Source organism: Equus asinus, chromosome 7, assembly GCF_041296235.1.
Source record: "Equus asinus isolate D_3611 breed Donkey chromosome 7, EquAss-T2T_v2, whole genome shotgun sequence".
NCBI lineage: Eukaryota > Metazoa > Chordata > Mammalia > Perissodactyla > Equidae > Equus > Equus asinus.
In genome coordinates this window covers 45,565,091-45,587,353 of record NC_091796.1, presented here as the reverse complement: position 1 = coordinate 45,587,353, position 22,263 = coordinate 45,565,091, and the positions used below count along the sequence as shown (strand labels likewise).

Genomic DNA, 22,263 nt, shown 5'->3' with positions numbered 1-22,263 from the left:
GGAGGACTGGCAGTAGTTAGCTCAGGGCTAATCTTCCTCAAAAAAAAAAAAAAGGTTTTGACTATATCTTCTAAATTGTTGTTATTCCTATATGTTTTTAAATGTATCAACTACCTAGGATGTTGGGCAAAGTCCATATAATCAATATAGACTGACTTCCTTGCTACATGATCATATATTAAATAATTATGAGTATTCCTCTATGGTCAAGCTGTGAAAATGACTTTAAATGTCAGCATTTGGCTTGCTTCACATAACTGAAATTAATTGGGTTTGGCCAGAGTCCCTAAAATTAATAAGAGTTTAAACCCCACATCTAGGGTACATGTTCTTATATTGTGCTTACAAGATTGATTACGATATTAAAGTCCTAATTTAGTGACATAGACAATCAAATGAAATGTGATCTTCCCCCTTCATCACATTACTTTATTCTGAGCCATTTTTGTTTTTGGTGGTACAGCACGTTTCATCTGATGAAACTTGGCATGAGCACCATACTAAGTGAACAGGTCTAGAGCTTTGATGGGAAATCCTTTTTTTTAAAATAGCGTTTCACTGATCCTTTTCCTGAGAGTTTGAGAGCTCCATGCAGCATGAATAGCTCAGCGAGTCAAGCAGAGCTCATGCTCAAGTGAGAGAACAGAAATAGGACCAATGTACTTTTCTCGACGTAACTCTTCTGGCCGCATGGTAGGTTGTCTGTCATCATCCTTACCTAACAGAGAACTCAAAGACAGGAAAAGGTTGGACAGTCTCTTAAGCCCATGTGGCAATTTGATGTTAAAATTGAAATAGGGTTACATTTCACGAACTAATGGGTTTTTCCCCCAGTTAAACCTTTCATAAATGTTATTATCAATACCCTCTTAATTTTACATACAGATATTTTGATGCAAAAAAAATTATCACAGTGAAGTTTAAGTCCTTTGCTGTCTAATACTTGGTTGTTGGATTTAAAAGTTTATCCCAATATTTTCTTTTGAAATATTGATTTGGTTTAACCTTACTTTCTTTTTTCTTCTAAAATTACGTGGATGTACAATTATTAAATCAATAATAACCACAATTACAACAAATATGTACTGAATCCTTATTAAACATCAGACATGCTGTGGAGCACTGTATGTGAGCCTTACCTAATTTAATACCAGAAGAATCCTATGGGATACGACCTGGGTTTCTGCTTATGGAATAGAACTACCTACATGTTTCTGCTTCTTCACTTTTTTACATAAACCACACCCATAATCAGCATCTATATTTCCTAGTTTCGGTTCCATTTAAGTGGATTTAGAACTTAAAGCCACAAAGCAGAATCCTTTAATATTTGTTTGAGTTTTTCCTAATATTTTACCTAATATTTGACATAAGATGTGAAATATGCTTTCACATCTAATTCTGCAGCATTTTATTTTCAGTAACTCAACTTTGAGTCTTTCTGAAACGTTTCACAGAAACAGTAATTCTTTTATGCACCCATATGTCATTGGTTAACATAACTTATAATTGAATTGAATAATTATATGAACAAGTACAATTGGCACAGCAGGTTTGGGAACAAGCACAACTGACGCTTGGGCCACATACATGCCCACAAGTGGGCTCAGTTTACAGGTGGGCTGGGGGGACAGCAGGTGAGGCCCCGGTGATGAGGCAGCTGTAAGCATCAGTCAGTAGCTTAAATCGAGGGAAGGGAGAGAGTTGCTTAATCAGAAAAATCATTTAAGAGAAGCCAGGCAAAAGAACTTCTCTTGTATTTGATACTTTAACTGTGTAGGCATTACTTTGAGAAAATTAAAATAAAAAATAATTTTTTTTTTTTTAAATGAAGGGAAAAGGAGGAAGAGAGTGAGTTTACATATCTTGTCCAGGATTTCGAAACTAGAGGTGGAACTAAGATTTGGCTGTAGAATTCGGCCTCCAAGCCTCACATTTTAGCATTCTTTACCTCTAGCCCAGGAGTCTCAGGACAGAGATGACTGTGGAGGGTTGAGAGGGCTGCTGCCGCCCAGAAAGGGGCTTGAGACAGCTCAAGAATGGTCAGCGAGGGAACACAGTAACAGAAGAGAGAATTAGCCAGAAAACGATGCAGAAGTCTTAGAAATTTGCAAAACAAGAACCCTGTAATTGTGGTTTCCTCACGTTAATCCAAGTATTTCTTGACCTTGGGCCTCACTGATTCAAAACAAAAGGGGTTTCAGCAAACAGATTTGGCCAATTGATAGTGCCAACTCTTTTCAGAACAAAAACCCTGAAAGGGCATCCCTCCTCTGCAGCAAAAAGTAAACAACACAGAAGAACCTCTGACCCAATGGTCTCGTGGGTACAAGCTCAGTGGAAATCTGTGATGACAAATAGCAATTAAAATGAAGGTATTTGAATCTCCCCACCCACTTCCTTCTAATCCTTGGGTTTTACAGGTTCTATTTCCGTCAAGCTCGTCTTTGAGTAAGACTATCTAAGCACCAGTTTGGAAGAACTTTCTGGCCTCCCAGAAGAGACGATTTTATACTTGCTGTTTTAAAATGCCTTGGAATGCATTATTATGTTTTTCCATTAAGTATTAATGATTTCAGTTTATGTTAAATGCTTTCTATGTTACTGTCCGTGGCATTTTCCAAATTATTTCCTTCAAGAAGAAAATTAGAAAGGTATTAAGATTTCTATGACTTCATAAGGAATTCATAAAAAGGTTACGATCTCAAATGGCTATCCCTTCAATAAAATTATGTTAAATTGTGCAAAATGTTCGTACATGCAACATAATTTTTATACACTTTTGAAAATAGCTACTTCGATTTTAACTGATCTGGTGTAAAAAATAACTGTTGCAATTATTTGGCTATAAACGTGGTTGAGATTTAAAGCCTCCTTTGTATAAAACAGTACTTCGTTTCAATACCTTTTTGGAAGCAATATTAGAAACAATGGATTGATTAATTAACTTGAGCACACAGTTAAGGAGCCTATGAGTAAACAGCTTATTTCATTTTCTAAAGATTGCATAATTAGTTAATTAACTAAAAGGAACTACAAGAGAAAAAAAGAAACAGGGCGAGACCCAAAGTCAGGGTCTGTACTGGGTGCTCCTTTTCACGGAGCTGCGCTCCAGCTGACGGGTCCTCTGTGCTCCGCGGGCTCCTGAGCGCACCCGCACTCGCGCCAGGCTCCCAGCGCAGGGGCATCCAGCTCGTTGAGAGCGTGCTTTGTATAAACCGAGTACTAACCAAATCGTATCCAGTGAGGCGCTGAGACCGGACTAGCCCAAGCGGCAGCCTGTAATGTGAGAACAACCTCGAAACAGGGCAGGTCTGGTTCTACAGCTATCTCAGGGGCAAACACTGAGCCCTAATTCACTCATCTACAAAAGGTCTTAATGTTCATTTCGGCTTGAGATACTAGGAAATGGGAGGGAGGGCGAGGGAAGAAAAAAGCAGGCAGCTTTTCATTATCATGCACGCACTATGTTTTTCCTATTTATGCTCTATTTAATCAGCCCTGCCCCCGTATGTGCTGTCCTATACCTCACCTCATGTGATCCTCACAGCTGTTCCTGGGGGCTTACTGGCTGGCATGTTATCCTGCCTTCCTCTTGCCACTTCACCTCCTCAGAAATTTCACCCTCTCTCATTTCTTTCCCTGTCTCCTATACTTGATTTAGTCCCAAATATATACACACCCTTAGCTGAGCTTCAATTCTGCTTCTCCGAATTCTAACTTCCACATCAGTGCCCTGTTGTTGGATCAAATGCAACTAGATGTGAATGAAACTCGTAATCCTTTTCCCCAAACCGCCTGCCCCTGTGAACTTGCACATGTCTGTCTATTATATAGATTTCTTCCTGCCAGTCAGGCTTTCTTCCTGCCAGCCAGTTCCTCCGTCTCCTCCCCACACCTGTTTCCAGAGGTCACCTTTTGATCCTTTTTTCCCTAGGTCTCTTACACATTCTTCTTTTTTAACCCCTCATCATTCCTGCCAAGTTCCCTAGCACATCAAAGCCTATGGTATTGCAATTGTCTCAAACTGGTATCCCTGATTACAGTCCATCCTAATGTTAATTTACCAAATTAAGTGTTTAAAAAATGTCTTTGTCCATGTTAATCTCCTCCCCAAAACCTCTATCTGCTTCTCACTGTTACACGATCCCCTCTAACTCTGCATTCAGTGCTCACTAAAATATGATTCCTGCTTACCCACGTCACTCGGAACTTTCCTTTACAAATCCTAAAAGTCCCCTGAATAGGCCACATCCACTCTATTCCCAAGCCTGAAATAGCCGGCTGTCTTCCTTCTGTTTGACAAAGTCCCATTCCTTCTTCAAGACCTAACCTTGATGACTTCATTCTGTGTTCAGAGCGGTCATCTTCTGAACTATGGTAGTTACTACTCATTTGGGAGGCAGCAAAGCCCAGGAGCGAACAGCATGCCGGGCTAAGCCCTGACATATATTCATGTATTTTTTTCCTTAACCTCATCAGGTAAGTACTATCACCATTCCTACTTTACGGGTGAGCGTGTGGCTCAGAGAGGTTACTCACTTGCCTAGGTCACAAAGCTGCTAGATGCTGGATTCACACCCAGGTGGCCTGGCCGTGGAGTCCATGCTCCTGACCCTCACAGCACAGGATCTAGAGCGGCTTCTGTTGTTAGGTAAATCCTTCTGCATCAGCTGTCTCTACCACATGCAAGCTCCTTAAGGGAAGGCGCTGTGTCTCTGTCTTCTGTACCTCTGACTTGCAGACACCCCCCGTATGAGCAAACTAAGAGGTACAGGGAGCGAGGTTAGCAGTAGAAACAATGGCAAACCTCTGATACTGTCTGCCATGCTGAAAACACACAGAAACACACCCCTTCCTCTTGACCCTTCCTATGTGATGCTCAAGGTGCTGGCTGCACATCTCACAGATCAGAAAAGGGGTAATACGAATAATAAAAATACCTTATACGTTTCCAGATTTCAGAAAGTGGGCCAGACAACGAAGAAAGATCTTTCAATGTTATAATCTCACTCCCTCACTTTCTTCTTTCTTTTCTTCCTTCCTTTGTCACTCCCTCGACAAATATTTGTTTTATGCACATTGCATGCTAGAAAAACAGACCTCTGGGTGTGTTGTTAATGTTTCCATCCTAGATGCTAAAAGACACAGGCAAGTAATATAAAGTACTATCAAAAGCAATAAAAAAATTGCTAAAACCGCTCACCTGTAAAGTAGGAATGGTGATAGTACTTACCTGATGAAGTTAAGGAAAAAATACGTTAATATATGTCAGGGGCTTAGCCCGGCATGCTGTTCACTCCTGAGATTTGCTGCCTCCCAAATGAACAATAAAAAAAATTGCTGAAAAGAACACACAGTGAGCTAGGCATTAGGCCCAGGGCTTGACAGGAATTCTTGCACTCAATCCTTATACAATTCTATGAGAGAATCCTATTACTATCTCCATTTTACATGTAAGGGGACTACGTTGAGAGAGGTTAAGGTTGTATGACTCCTAAGGGACACAGCTGGGATTCCAGCCCTGGAGTTTAAGACTAGACCCGCACACTTAACCCTCACACTGGACTCCCCCCAGGAGGAGATTCAGCTATGCAGCATACATGGGGCAAAGGTAAAATTGGTTTCATTTCCTTTCAAGAGAGTCCCATAAATAGTATCAGGATGCAACAGGAACGCTTGCAATACTCTCACAGACATCACCTGAAAGCAAGTGTCTGACTTTTAACATGTTATCCTTTGAGGGCTCCATTCAATCCATTTGTAAAATGAAAATTAGCACCAAATAATCTCCAGAGTTCCTGCCAGACACAGACCTTCTATTATTCTAAAGAGGCAGCTGCCGGTGAGTGGGCGTTCACTGATTTCGGAGTCAGAAGAACTAGGTTTATTTTAATAGCCAGCACCCGGGTCATTGGCCCGTGTCACAGTAGTCTGCAGCTATCACTTCTGGCTTGTCCTCTGCTGACCTCAAATGCCTGAAAGACAATCGCTCAGCCCAAATATCATCTGGAAATACAATGATCTACCCTCTTAACAATTTTTTAAGTGGACAATACATTATTGCTGACTATAGGTACAATGTTGGACTGTAGTCATATTGCTTGACTGACACTTTATGCCCATTGATTCGTAACTCCCCGTATTACCCCCATATTACCCAGCTCATGCTAACCACCATTCCACTCTTTGATTATGACTTTGACTATTTTAGATACTTCATATAAGTGGAATCATGCAGTATGTGTCTTTTTGTGTCTATCTTATTTCACTTAGCATAATGTCCTCAAGGTTCATTCATGTTGTTGCATCTTGCAGAATTTCCTTTTTTAAGGCTGAACAGTATTCCATTGTACGTATGCACCACACCTTTTTGTCCATTCATCTGTCAATGGACATTTAGGTTGTTTCCACATCTTGGTTAGTGTGAATAGTGCTGCAATGAACATGGGAATGCAAATATCTCTTTGAGATCCAGATTTCAATTTTCTTGTATAAATACTCAAAAGTGGGATTGCTGGACTATATGGTAGTTCTATTTTCAAGTTTTTGAGGAATCTCCATATTGATTTCCATAGTGGCTATGCCGTTTTGCATTCCCATCAATAGTGTGCAATTTCTGACTTCTTTATCATCCTGTTCTATGGCTGTAGGTTTTGCTCTTTGGATGTGGGACTTGCCTTCATGTCCAATATTGCCTCGTTGTGAGTTCTGGCTGAAGAGGAGCTCCGCAGACAGAATAACGCTCCTGATTTGGAAGGGTATTTACATTATTCGTTCCTTTCTTTGCATTTTCGGGATTGCTTTGCTAACTAGCATAAGCCACATCAAGCTATTTCTTCTCATTCGGAATACAGTCTCTTCATGGTTTTGCACTCCAGGCTCTTTTTGAGTAATTTCCTCCACTTTGTTAGATCGACGACGACTATGTTTACACTGGTGACTCCCAAATCTCTCTAAACTGTGTCTCTCACCTGAGTCCCAGACTCAAATAAAAAGATGCTCAGTGACATGGCCTTAGGTCTCCCATAAGCGCTAAAGCTGAGCCTTTTTAAATATGAAGTCCTCTTCTTTTTCAATCGTTCCTTCCCCAGCGCTCCCTCTAGGGACTGGCACCACTCAGTCATCCTAAATCAGGGGCCTTGGAATCCTCTCTCACTCCCTCATGGCTCCCTTGTCATCACTAACCAAGTCCTGTTTACTCCTTCTTCAAACTTTTCCCAAATCCACCCTCTTCCTACAGCTCCACTGCCACATTGCTGGTTCAGGCTACTATTATTTCTCAGCTGGATAATTGCAACAGATATCCAGGAAGCCTCTTTGCCTGGGTAGGTAAGAGTCATCTCAAATTTAACATATCCAAAATAGAAATCTCCTTTTATCCTCAGCCCCCAAATTGGTCCTCTCATGTTCTGCTCCATCTTAGATAATGGTACTATTCACCAACTTGCTCAAGCCAAAAACCTAGAGTCATCTTTTATTTCGCTCTTTTCCTATCCACCCACATCCAATCTATCAGAATTTGCCATCATTTCTACCTCAAAAATAATCCGAAATCTGATAGTGTCTCAGTATTTCTACTGAAACTACCCTGGTTGAGGCCACTTCATTTTTCTCCTGGTTTATGTTAACAGCTTTCTAAATGGTCTCCCTATCTCCATTTTTTTTCTAGAATCCCTCCCAAGCCAGAGGGCTTAAAAAAATCATCTCATTACCTTGCTTAAAACTCCCCAATGATTTTACATTGCAATTATCATAAAATCTAAGCTCTTTATCACAGTCTACACAGCCCTCCATAACCTGGATGCTGCCTACACATTCATTCTTGCTCATCATGCTCCAGTCATGCTGAGTTTCCTTCTGGTTCCTTCAACCCATCAAGCTTGTCCGGCCTCAGGGCCTTTGCACTTGCCATTCCCTCCTCTCAGAACTGCTTGTGGCTGGTTCCTTTGCATCATTCATGATTCAGTTCAAAACACCACCTCCTCAGAGAGGTCTTTCTCGGTTACTCTAGCTAAAGTGGTACCCCACTGTATAACTCCCCAGTATTTCATTTTATCTCTTCTTCTGGAATAATGACCAACTGAAAATAGAAAAATGTGAACCTGATAAAGCAGGTTATTCAAAATTAGAAAAACCAATGAAAATAAAAATGCTACATATTATATATCAATATTCGTGTGCAGAATTTGAAAGCACATATACCTCATGACTGTGTAACAATGTATATGACATAATTTTGAATGCAGACTGAGTACAGACACTGGATGATTCAAACTGGTGAAAAGAGGAGAATCAGTAGCATCAGCTAGTCAAAAGAGACACAGAAGAAGCAGGAATCCTCCTTTGTAGGTAAGTTCCCAAAGCTGAGGGGGATCAGATCTTTACCTCTCCTTTCTCTTCAATTTCAAGGAAGAAAGAAGGTGGATGGACAGTCAAAAAACAAATTCTTCTCTCTCTTCTGCTTGCCTGAACTGTCTGGAAGATGCGATCTGATTACTGAATCCAACAATAATTTCTGGAAAGATAATGTGTCCTAGAGTTACATTATAGGGTTTCTACAGAAGGAAAAACAAAGGCAACCTGCCATGCCTTTTCTTTATTTTATTTTATTATTAAATTTCAAACATACAGAAAAATGGAAGTTTAATTACTTAAGATCACATTTCTCCCTACTTCAGATAGACCCAAGTGGTCTCAAAATTCCACAACTAGGGGCTGGCCCCATGGCCAAGTGGTTAAGTTCGCACGTTCCGCTGCAGGCGGCTCAGTGTTTCGTTGGTTCGAATCCTGGGCACGGACATGGCACTGCTCATCAAACCACGCTGAGGCAGCGTCCCACATGCCACAACTAGAAGGACCCACAACGAAGAATATACAACTATGTACTGGGGGGCTTTGGGAAGAAAAAGGAAAAGAATAAAATCTTAAAAAAAAACAATTTCCCCAACTACAGGGTGGGATGATTAGCAGACATTTGGTCCTGTTCAAAATGTCCCTAAGACATTTAGTCCAAAAGACATTTGGTCCACGCCACAAGGTCCTTGACATTTGGTTCTGTCCAAAACATCCATGAGTATGTTTGGTTCATGCCAAGTGATTTTGGACAGCACCAAATATCAAAGACTTTTTGGCATGGACCAAATGTCTCCATGGATGTCTTGGATAGGACCAAATATTTCCAAGTATCAAGGACTTTGACCAAATGTATTATGGATGTCTGGGACAGGACCAAATGGCCTGCAAGGAGGTGGGACCATTATATTCTAAACCTCTAACTGCCTGAGAAAAGGACTGCACCATTGCATGATCAGTTTTGACATTCTGTTCACCTTACTTAGTGTAATTATACCTGCAGATAGAACCTGACTATTTTCTTTTATTCAGGTTAAATTTTATTTTATTGTGGTCAGCACACTTAACATGAGATCTACCTTCTTAACAGCTTTTTAAGTGTATAATACAGTACTGTTAACGCTAGGCGCAATGTTGTACAGCAGATCTCTAGAACTGACCAGGGGCTGGGCAGGGGGGAGGGGAGTTAATAAACAGAGCCTGTTTGCTTTATCTGTTTCTGCCACCAATCACTAGACAGTATTTAAAACAGGAGATAATGAAATCCATCTTTCAGGCCATTTAGTTTTTGTTTGTTTAATTTTTACAATCTCTCAAAGACTTTAACTACTGCCAGCTTTAAATGCTTCCTGAAAAGTTCAGAGCAATTCAAACAGTGTGGCTATAATTAGAATACTAAGAATAGGACATCCCTGGTACTTTAATGTGAAACCAGGATCTAATCCAGATGTGCGAGGAAGTTGTTATTTAAAGACTTGTGCTATGGAGTTAAATAATATTCAATTAATTCTCTCTCTTTTGATTTTCTTCCTCATGTGGAGGAGGAAAATGATTTTTTCTTGTTTCCTCAATAAACACCAGAGAGGTAAATTAAATTCTTGGAATAAATTTACTTTTTACCTTTTAAAAAATACTCAGCACATGTGCATCAAGTTAAATAAAGAGAGAAGATGCTAACTTTCTAATATATTCAACAATCAAAAACATCATAATAAATTATATAGACATGTGTTGAGTATTTCAGGCCAAAAATTATTTTACCTAAACCACTGTAATGATGTTTATTGTTGTCATTTAATTAATATTAAAAAAACAACCATAGTTACATATGAATCAAGTATGAGTTACATATTCTGAATATGAGGATTTTTTTTTTTTACTTTATAGCAGTGATTGTACAAACATGTTGATTAAGGCATTTTGAATGCTATAGCTTGACTTTTCACAAATGCCCTTATAATTCCCAGGAAGTCAGTGCACAGCTGTCCCCCCGGCACACAATGACCACTACTGTTCACCACCGCTGAGAAGGCCTGGCTGACAGCACACACTGGGAAGGCATGCAAATACTGGTTAGGTTCATTGTGCAAAAAAAAAAAATAAAAAAGATTGAACATTCCTTGACACACAGAAATCATCACTCACATCCTATTATTTTCTAAAACTTAGAGGCCCCTATATTAATGGCAAATGAGTTACTGATAAATGTCATTGATTGCAATTAGAAGACATGCAACAAAGAGTTGTGTTAAAGGTGGGAGACAAATGTTAATGATATCCTGCAATCTCTTTTCAGTCCAATCCCCTAAATTACTTCTAAATGTAGACTCTCATTTCCAATAGCACATAGGCAGGTAGGAGAGGAATTCTTTATGCAAAATAATATTCTTTCCTTGTATTTACATACATAATTAAAAAAAATAATAGCAGACTACCGAAAACCAACAAGTGCAATAAAGACAGAATTATCAAAGAAACACAGTGATTTTTGTTTTCAATGTTGCAGTGACACTGAAAAAGGTAATATTCATTCTCTCTTCAGACACACAGACTCATTCCAGGGCAATCAAGATTCATCAATCATGAATCTGAAGACAAAATTCAGAAAATATCATCCCATCCCCACTTCTCCTAAATAATCAAATCAAAGAAGTTCTTTTTAAAATATGTTTGAGATTTCTCTCCATCTCAAATATAACTTTAGTGCTTTGCCCTTGATTCCTAGCTGTAAATAATAAATATTCTTTTAATAGTTCTTCAACAAATGAATGAATAAATGAGTGACTTTGCTTCCAAATTGAATTAAGATACAGAAATTTATAGCAGAATGAATAAAGTTTTCACTTGAATTTATGGACACGGAAGTGCTCACGACTCTGGCATTGGTTAGAGATGATCCTCTGTACTTCCTCAAGTGCACTGTATAGGGTGTTCACACCCTTCTCACCTATGTGCCCGTTTCTCCCATCTTCTCCTGACTACCTTTGCAATTCCCTCTCACCATTCTTAGGGACTTGTTTCCTTAGGAAACCCACAGGGCCATTTGCTGTGTCTGATGATTTAACCAAGCCCCTTGCTCCTTTGTGGATTGAACCAGTATTTACTGAGGGTCTGCTTCTTCCAGGCCCTATTGGAGGCACCAGAGACAAAACGGAACCATACAAGCAATTTCTGTCTTTGTTTTCACTGCATTTTTCCATTTCATTCAAAACCTAGCTCAGAAACCAAGCAAACAGAACCTGCAAGGACCTCAGTCTCTGAAAAGGCCTTCCAGGACGAGGCATGTTGCTGGTATCGGCTCACTGGGTAAGGTCCCAGTGCCATGACAGTGACAGTGCCTGGAAAATGGCAAGCATTCAATAAATGACTGCTAAATAAACTTAGTTGATCATTCAACAAATAAATATTGAACACTTCCTATGCACCAGGCGATAAGGCTGTGATGATAAACAAAAGATGCAAGTTCCCTGCCCTCAGAGAGCTCACAGCCCAGAGCAGTGCTGTCCAATAGAACTCCCAATGATGATGGAAATGCTAGGGTCTGCATTGTCACTGTGGTGGTCCCTGGCCACATGTGGCTAATGAGCATGTGATATGCAACTAGTACATTCTGGGACTGAAATTTTAATTTTAATTAATTTAATTTTTAATTTAAAAACTAAAGCAGTGTAAGATAATTTTTCCATTCAACATAACTTTATTGTTTTGGTAGGACTATATTTTTCTTTGACTTTTGTATCATGTACTCTATCAACCTTTATTGTAATATACATGTCTGGCATATGCATTGTTTCTAGCATCTCGTTTACAATTTTTTATTTTATCTTTATATTGATTACATGTTGAAATGATATATTTTTAATACACTGGGTTAAATAACATTATTAAATTAATCTCATCTATTTCTTTTTACTTTTTAAAATGTGGCTACTCAAAAATTTCAATTTACATATATAGTTTACATTCTATTTCTATTGGATATTGCTGATCTACAAGAAAGCAAGAGAGAGGAAAAAATAAACAAATAATTCTGAAATCTGGAGAATGTTACAAATTTAATCATTCTTCCTGCTTAAGTTAAAAACCTTATAGGACACCATATGACCCAGCCATTTCACTTCTGGGTATATACTCAAAAGAATTGAAAGCAGGGTCTCAAATAGATACTTACATACCCATGTTCATAACAGCATTATTCACAATAGCCAAGAGGTAGAAACAACCCAAGTGCCTATTGATGGATGAATGGATAAACATATAATTGAATATTATTCAGCCTTAAAAAGGAAGAAAATTTTGAAACATGCTACAACATGGATGAACCTTGAAGACATTATGCTGAGTGAAATAAGCCAGTCACAAAAGGACAAATATTGTAGGATTCCATTTATATGAGGTACCTAGCATAGTCAAATTCATAGAGACAGAAAGTAGAACGGTCATTGCCAGAGGGTGGGGAAGGAAAAAATGGAGAGTTGTTTAACAGGTATAGAGTTTCAGTTTTGGAAGATGAGAAGAGCTCTTTGGATGACTGGTGGGCATGGTAGTACAACAATGTGAATGTACTCAATGCCACTGAACTGTGCACTTAAAAATTGTGAAGATGGCAAAATTTGTTATACATATTTTACTGCAATTTTTAAAAGATTAAAAAATTTTAAAAACCTTGTGGGGAAAATAACTATATTGGTCTAGTAAGATTTAGTACATTTCTAGGTATTATGAGGGTCAATGAAAAATATTAAATTTAACGTAGTTCATATTTGCTTATCTATGGATCCTGGGATGAACATTTTGAAACGGCAGGGAAGTCAGCAGATCAGATGGAAAAATGGCCAAAGAAAACAAGAGAAAGATGTATTAAATAAAGTCAGGTTTTGAATGTGGTGTTTCGTTTGTCTTGATGTATCAGTGAAACAGACAGCTATATGTTTTCAGAGAAGGCTTGGGTACAATTGCATTTCAGGGGTCTTTTTGAGGCGGAAAGGACCACATTTGACTGAGAAATTGTTTCTGTGCAGTGAGAAATGTATCAGAGATTTACAGTCCTTACTAATAACTAGGTCATAGTGAAGATGTATAAGCAAATTCAGGCAAGCAAGGATAGCCAGCATTCAAGAGACATTCTGCAAGGACTCCAACAAGGCCAAGATCTTCAAACAAAGGCATGGGCTGTGGTCAGGATCATCTTCTATAAATGTTTCAAATGGAAGGCAAGACACTAATGATCACGTTGAACAAAATTTAAATATGCTATCTGGAATCAATAATATAGTAATTCAAGGCCATTTATTAGCCCCTCAGTGTGAATTAGCTGATCAGAATACTCAGCTGCTTCTGAAAGAGTCCCCTGGTTCTGACCTCCCCGGCTCTCTCTACTTCTCCAGCCGAGGCTCCGCCCCTTTCAGGGTTCCTCCACCTGCCACTCAAGTCATAATCTCACTTCTGGGGTGAGCAGTCTTCAGCTGTTTCTTGTTTCCTTACAGTCTCCTGACTTCTCTCTTGTCCTGAAAAATCCTTTTATCTGGGAATTTTCAGTGAAATAATAGGACAATTTACATGATCAATTACTGTATTGCTCAGCTCAACTGACTTACATTCACTTAAGAAGTTTTCAGTTACACAGTGTACAAGTATATCATTTACACTTGATTAAAATGTTTGTGGTCATTTATATGAAAATTTAAAAAAAAGCTGGGCATCTGTTTCTTGGTTAGAAATACAAGTTCATTGTTTTCTCTGTGGGAAAATCAGGTATGACTTAAGACTCCTTTCACAAGAGAGCCTAAGGATCTCCCATATTCTATTTCTGTGGGTGTTTTAAATCTTTTGTTAGTATAAGTTCTATTTTTAACTAATCAAAATATGCATTTACCTAGAATGCTCCATTTCCAAGTCATGTCAGATAAAAGTGTGCTTACCCTTATATTGACTGCTATACACACATAGAATGCCCTTTGATGCAGCTTCCACAAAAAATTCAAACTACCATGAGCCTCATTTTGTTGAGAACTGCTTTGGCCTGGGCTGCCTTAATAAGATCTATCCTCTAGCTCCTGGACGTCCATTTTTATTTGAGTTACTTTCCATTTTAATTGGGAATTCCTTGTGGCTTTTTTATAGAATATTTAAGATGAAAGCCTACAGTAATTTTTGGCTAACAAAATTATGAAGCTCTTCTTCATTTTCTTTCCTGGGTGAAAGGAACACATATATTGTGTAAGAATCAACCTAGATAAAAGGTTCTTTTTTTCGGTTATACAATGAGGCACACTGCTTTCAGATGAAATCTACTGTGATGCAGCTAAAGATAATATTTCTCCCCTGCCACCTAAAGAAACCATGCTTCAAGTCTCAACTGTCTGCAAATAAATCCTGTTGTGTGTGCTACAATAGCAATCCAAATTAAACATGTGGAGGGAATTTCAGGGAAATGATTTCATATTTGCACTTTGACTATGTGGTGTGACACGGTAATTTCTCTTACGTCAGCTACTGATTGTTTCAGATTTGTTTAGTTTGCATAAACACACTGTTTTAAAAGCAGTGTTACACAATGAAATTCAAGGTATTTTTGAAATAATGTGGCACAGCTGTGTTGTTATTTATTCTCTATCAAAAATTCGACTAGCTGGAAAACGAACTTTGTTTAAAAATAAACTCTTCGGGACTTGTTTTCATGAACAGCCTGTGTGTAAGTCTTCCATTTTGTGGATGGAAAAATGCATCTGTGATACTTTATTTCACTCAATAATAAATATTGTTTTGAAACCATAAACCCAGGAGAAAATTGGTTATCTTTTTTTTTTTTAATAGAATGCATTAACAGAGTTCGGAGAGCCAGTTCTTCGGGAAAGCTGTTTAAAAAAGCAAACATGCCAGAGATGGATTGCCTGAGAGGCCGAAGCAGAAAATTGGTAGCTTAGAACCAGAGGATGGATAAATGTAAGGCTGTTTATACCAACCTGGGCCATTTGGTCATAGAATGTGAGATTTTACTTGTTTTTTCATCAAAGCCCTTTGGCCTGTATTGGGCCGGATGTGGACCACAGGTCTGAGTTCAAGTCTCACACTGCTATCTGTTAGCTAATCTTGTGACCTTGGCCAAGTCACATATGCAGGGTGATGGGAAAAGCTTAGGCTTTGCTACCACTCAGACCTAGATCCAGGGGTGCACCTGTCAGCGTTTAACAACTGGCTCTCCAGGAACCAATCGATCAACCAACCCTGCTTTGTAATGTCTGCCAATTTCCATGTGTAAACACTCCCACTGTGGCCAATTCTCAGCTACCTGCACGACCTCGCTGAAGGCAGAGTTGGGAAGAGATGTGCACAGGCAGTTCTCTCCGGATATCTCCTAGGATACTACCAGCTGGCTCCAGCACACTACTGCCTAGATTCCATTTCCGGCTAAATCAGTTAATATATGGAGCCTAAGATAAGTTACTTGACTTCTCTGCATCTCCATTTTCTAAGTTTTAAAATGTTGGCCATACAACATTACACAGTCATTTTGAGGGTAAATTAGAAGGTATTGAGCACAGAGCCAGAAATAGCAGGTCCTCAGTCCACATCAATTCCCTGACTTCATGATTATGTCCTTCTCTGTATCTCTGTCTCTCTCTCTATCCTTCTCTTCACAGACAAACCCTTTGAAAGAACAAGGCTGCATTTGTGCTGTACTCCCTCACTCAACTCATCGCTATCTAGTTTTCACTTCCAGAACTCCTAAAAAATAATTTCTCTGTGGTGACCAGCAGATTTCTCCCCCCACTTCAATGGATATTTTTCAGTGCTTATTTCATTTGATTGCTCTGTGGCATGTGACATGCTTGACCAGTCCCTCCTTCTGACTTTCTTCCTCTTTGGATTCAGAAACGAAGAATGCTGCTGCTCCTCACAGGACAACTGTGATTTATCTTTCTTAGGCTCTCAGTCTCTGCTTTCTCTTATTGTGTTCTTCATTAATATTAGGGATCTCCCAAGGACTCATCCTCACCTCTTCTCTTCTCACACCTCCCATTCCCTTTGGGCAAGCTCATTTATAACCAGGGTTTCAACTCTCATCCAGGTACCAGTGACTGAAAAGGAAAGCCTGCATCCCAGACCTCTCTCTGGAGTCTCGGGCTTGTAATGTGTACTGCTTATTCAGCATTCTTGACATTTCCGCCTCCATATCCCATAGGCCACATTATAATAAATGTAGATATGACTCAATTTATCATTTTCCCCACCAGACCTGTCCCTCCTCCCATGTTCCCTATGCAGGATGCACTTTTCATCTCATTTCTTAAGCTGGAGACCTGGGAGTATCCTCTTGACCTCCCATATCCAGACAAGCCAATTCTCTCTTGTAAATACATCTGCATTCCATTTCATTAGCTTCCACCTCAATGCCACTTTCTTAGGAAAGACCCCTCAGACCTTCATCCTTTCATTTTTAGATAATTAAAGTGATATACCACCTGACTACTCTGTCTCCAGTCAATTCCTCTTCCAATCCATACTTCCTCTGGAAGGATTTTTATAAAATGCAAATAGATTGTGTAATTCCTTGTACTTTATTAGCTTCCAACACCTACTGCATAAAGTCCAAACTCCATGGAATGGCATAAGGGCCCTTGTTGATTCTGGCTCATGTTTACTTTTCTGACCACATCTCTTGCTCCTTGTCTGTTCATGACTGTGCTCCACTCTGATCAAAGCCCTAATCTTTCCTTCAGTAGGCCACACTTTCTCTTGTCTTTGTCTCTGCACAGCCAGCTCTTTCCCTTTTTCTACCTAGTAAGCCCCAATTCTTTCTTCAAGGATCAACTCAAGTCTCCCCTCTTCCATGAAGCCTTCTTTGAAATCCTCATGACACCTAGTGCATAATTCTCTAAAAGACACGCTTCACACTGTATTATAATCATCTATACTTGCTTCTCTCCTCCAGCTGAAAGTGAATGAATTGAGGACACTACTGCCAAACTCATTCACGTTGCATCTCCAATATCAAGCACAAAGCCTGGACCGCAAAAATGTTTAGCAAGGGGCCGGCCCGGTGGCACAGCAGTTAAGTTTGCACGTTCCGCTTCGGTGGCCCGGGGTTCACTGGTTCAGATCCTGGGTGTGGACATGGCACTGCTTGGCACGCCATGCTGTGGTAGGCGTCCCACGTATAAAGTAGAGGAAGATGGGCACGGATGTTAGCTCAGCGCCAGTCTTCCTCAGCGAAAAGAGGAAGATAGGCAGCAGTTAGCTCAGGGCTAATCTTTCTCAAAAAAAAAAAAAAAAGGTTTAGCAATTCGAATATATCAACTTATAAATGTCACCTCGGGTTCCTTTCCTGCCCCTTTGTGGTGCCAAAGGAGATGAGGTCAAAACAAGAGCTTCTTTTTTTTTTTTTTATTAAGATATAATTGACATATAACATTATACTAGTTTCAGGTGCACACCATAATGATTCGATATTTGTATACATGGTGAAATGATCATCACAATAAATCTAGTTAACATCTGTCACCATACATAGCTATAATTTTTTTTTCTTGTGATGAAAACTTTTATGATCTACTCTCGGCAACTTTCAAATATGCAACACAGTATTAGGGGACAAGAGGTTTTGTAAGCTATGAACAAGTTAGGACGACATGCATTTTCGAACTTGATTCTAACTGGGAGAATGATTCACAAAGTGAGAGTAAAACATGTAGAATATTACAAAATATTAACGTGCAAAAAACAGTGGGCTTTTCAAGAATGATGATTTACTTAAATGTATTTGTCACAACGTACTCTGCCTGCTAACTTCATATGTTTTATGTTGGTCACTAATAATTAAAACAATGACAGATTAGGTCTTCTCATGCTTATTTTTGAGGGGTTTGTTGCTAGTGCATAGGAACTATGGCAAAAAACACTACAAAAATGGTACTAGCATAGAGAAAAATCATGCTAAATAGCCATCTTCTTGAAAATTTGCATTTAATAAATGAGTACCATAAAAGAAAGTGAACATGTTATTCGCGCACAGTTGGAAGAATTTATTCAGTATCTATTTAACTACTTTTTAAATCCTGAGTGACTGCGTTCAATGTGTGTTAAAGTTTTGAAATGCAGGTGCTGTTGCTGTTTTAGAACATTTCAAAGAAGTGAAAAGCCCAGTCAAAGAGTAAGCAGCAAGGGACTGAGCTTGCAAGGCATATGTTCTACCATTTGCTGAATTTCCAATAATAAATTTCACCTTTTGAGTTGAGAAAAAAATAACATTGTTCTTCTTTACCAGTAAATTTTTGCAAATTATGCAAATGAACAAAACATCTCTAACTTCAGGAATGGTCTAATGTCATAAATGCAAAATACTCAACTTTATTTTAAAATACTCATTATCATCTCTACCGATAACTCCATTCTCTGGTCCATCAGGACCATTCTTTATTTAATACTTAACTGGATTTGAAAGCATTCTACTTGGAAAAACTGGAACAATATATATTTAACAGATGGTGTCTCTATAGTCTACCTTAGTAAGCCTTCTAATATAGCTTTTCTAAACAATGATATATCAAGCACCTTTCTCTGCAAGAATTCTTCATTTTTTGGCTGTGTTGCTTTTTAAAATCAAGAATTCCTTGACCTAAAAAGGGATCTTTCTTCTGATAAGATAAAAATACTTCAAACTCAATATGAGTTTTATGTAAAATCTACGGAGTATAGCTGGCCATTTTTTCCTATTTTTCTGTGAAGAAATTGGGTCTTTAAAAAAAATCAAGGGCAAAAAAGATAATTACTGATATCAGGAACTTGCCCCCTGAAATTGTGTCCATTTATCATTATGCTATCATACATTTCTAATATTTTTTACCACCTCAAATAGCCAAATTTAGCTTTGATTTTGTTGGCCATGTTGTATGAATTTGACATGGGTTTCTAAGCTCGGTGTCAAGAGATATTTACTTCGAATTGCTTTTAAAAAAAAGGCTAAGTTTACCACAACTTTTCAAAAATGATATTGGGTTATACATATTCTCATTGTTCTTCTTTACCAGTGACTTTACTTGTGACTTATTCCTGGCTTATCGAAAAGAGCATCATATTTGACACCACGGACAGGGTTGCAATGAGGGTTCAAACAACTTTCTCCCTAAAAGAAGCTAAATAGACTATAGGACAATTTTATTCCAATGTCTGAACCCCATTAGCTATATGCTCTACTAAGCAACTCAGTCCAAACTAACTTAGCATAAGCTTTGGAACATGATTCATTCAGTTATATAATGAAGTGTGAGGCATTTAGGATTTCTTTGTGTGGAACCATACACACACGGTAGAGCCATTTCAATAAAGTAATAATGGTAAGTAGAATCATAGACACAAAATTGGAAAGAGCCTGATCCCACCACACTTCATGAATCTCTAATCAACATCCCTTAAAGGTGATGGTCCAAATTCTCCTAACAGTTTTACCCACAGGATCTCACTCTTTCCAGTCCTGGGGAGGTTTCCTTGTTAGGAAGTTATTTCTTATGCTGAGCAAAAACTTACCTCTGTAACTTTCATCTGAGTGCAACATTCCTTAAACAAAGAATTAACCAGCCTTAACCAACCAAAAAGTGAGGGTCCTCAAAGTCCCTGTTTCAATGGGAGTATTTTTGTCTACAATATTTTTTTCTAAATTTTTTGGTTTCAGTCATGATCAGTGCAACAAGAAGGAGTAGATTAAAAGGGTCGAGGACATAATACTGATCTCCCATAGCTGAGAGATGGAGCTGCTGTAAACAGGCGTGTGTGAGATGTATTGTCTAATTCAGCAGGCAGGTTGCAGAATCTGAGCAGAATGAACAACAAATGATACAGAGACTAACAGGCAGGAAGTCAGAAGCAAGGAAGCCCATGATGTTCTTGGTCTCCAAAGATGCAGACGTTCAGACCAGCTTCACAAACGGAACGTGGTGATATTTATGACTACATTGGTAAAGGTTATGTGCCAATTTTGAGAACTCAGACTATCTTTACAAATATAGATTTCCCGTGGGCGGGATCTGTGTTCTTTGAAATGATGAGGAGCCTAACAATTTTCTCCAATACTCTGAGCTCTGTCCATTAGCTATCGTTGACTTCCCTTTCTCTTAGCCAGTTTCTTTCACTTTCTCATAGAAATCGGACACAGTGACAAACTGTGAACCAGTTGGGCAAATTAGCTCCATTAATAAAGAGAGTTGCCTCATAACATGGTGACTAGTGTTCCCTGCCAAAGATGCTGTTGCCTTAAAAAGATTTTCCAATTATTGAAAAATATTTTATTAAGCAAGAAACTCAACACAGTATCAAAGTGACTAGGACTTTGATTTGAAAAGAAAGGTTAGGACGGTGGGAAATTGAAAAGAATAAGGCATGAAGAAACCTGAGTTCTTATCCTACCTCTGCCTCTAGCCCTTTGTGTCACCTTGGTCACACAGATGTTAGAATCCATGAGTATGGAGGACCTTAAAGAGGCATCTGGTTTAACGCTTTGGCCAATTTAGCTTTCTTCCAGGCTATAAAGTTTCTTTAAGCCAGTATCTACAGGATCATAGCAAAAGCAATTTGGAAACAGTATAAATAATTTTCCCCCAAGGAGCAATAATGGAGGTAATCGCATCTATGAGGAGACCAGACACTTTCTTGCCTATATATATATTTTTTTGTATTCATGATCAGGCTTTATAAGATCCACAAAGAGAATGCAAACAATGACATTTAAGAGGGAAGTCATCAGGTAATAAGTTGCCGAGTTGTCTGAGATGAATGCTAAGGTTGGAAAGGAGAAAAGAGACAGGAGCTTAGGCTGTGTATCCATTTTTTGATTAATGCAGACTTTTGTCTTCTATTGACCACACTGTTTGGAAATGCACATAATACCTTGTTACCAGACAAGAAATGAAGTTGAAAGGAGATAATGGTTAGGAGCAATGTGTCTTTATGCTGGCACCTCTTATATTGCATAGAATAATGGGTTGGTGGAGACTTGGAAAGGTGGAGTCCAAATCAGAGCTTTTTATGATTATCGGCAAACTGAGGGCATTGGGAGCTGGAAGATTGCTCTTATGCAAAGATCGACTTGGTAAATGAAAATCTATCTGACCTCACGACTTTAAGCCAAATCCAAGCAATGAAAATACGGAAATGTAAAACTTATTTTTGTATAGGCAGCAAATATTGACCCCTACTATGTGCAATGGCACTGTGCCAAAGCAGCATTCACTTCTGGATACATATTAGAGTTTAGAAATGCAATAATTCTTAAAATTCCTCCAAAATGTAAAGATTCTTCTCAGTTAAGTAATCAACACTGTCCTGAAAAACATCAACTACATAAATGGTTTTAAGAAAAATAATTGAGATTCATAGATATTTGGGAAAATAAAATGGTTATCAACTATTATAACTCCATGTTTTAAAATTGGTGGTTGCAAGACTTACCTTTTATTAGGTAATCATAAAAAAATTAAATAACATTCCATCTCATTTTCTTTTAAATAAAATGGTAGATGGAAAAAGACATGATTGATATGAGTGTGCAAAAGCTAAATGTATTCGTATACTTTAATTAATTTAATATCAATCAATTCTAGGACCATAAACTATTACTTTTTTTAATGTGAGTTTTTAAATTGCAAACAGATTTTCTTTTTAAAGGTGGAAGTAAAAACAGAAAATAAAGCTGGAGCCAATTAGTCAAAATCTTACCTGAAGTGACTTTTTGCTCTCTTTTCTTCTCCACTCTCCCTGAAATGAGAAGTGGGAGATCAGTTGCAGTGGGGGCCATGAGATGTAACTCAGATGAAAGTGCAGTTTACGGCAATTTCCAAATACAATCACTACGTCTGCCATGTCAAACACACGTCTAGAGATGACTGGGCACTGCTGAAAGGCAGGAAAAATGCT

The 22,263-nt window shown here is 38.6% G+C and overlaps 1 protein-coding gene across 6 annotated transcripts in view; it reads right to left on the bottom strand.

Moving 5' to 3' along the window:
• CHST9 (carbohydrate sulfotransferase 9) overlaps positions 1-22,263 on the bottom strand; it is a 251,903-nt gene that overhangs the window by 117,268 nt on the left and 112,372 nt on the right. For 5 of the 6 annotated variants that reach the window (XM_070513269.1, XM_044774524.2, XM_044774523.2 and 2 more), the window contains exon 3: positions 22,066-22,104. The exons of the other annotated variant lie outside the window; for it this stretch is intronic. In XM_070513269.1, the coding sequence (XP_070369370.1) occupies positions 22,066-22,104 (39 nt within the window). The remainder of the gene's footprint in view (positions 1-22,065; positions 22,105-22,263) is intronic. 6 annotated transcript variants of the gene reach the window in all.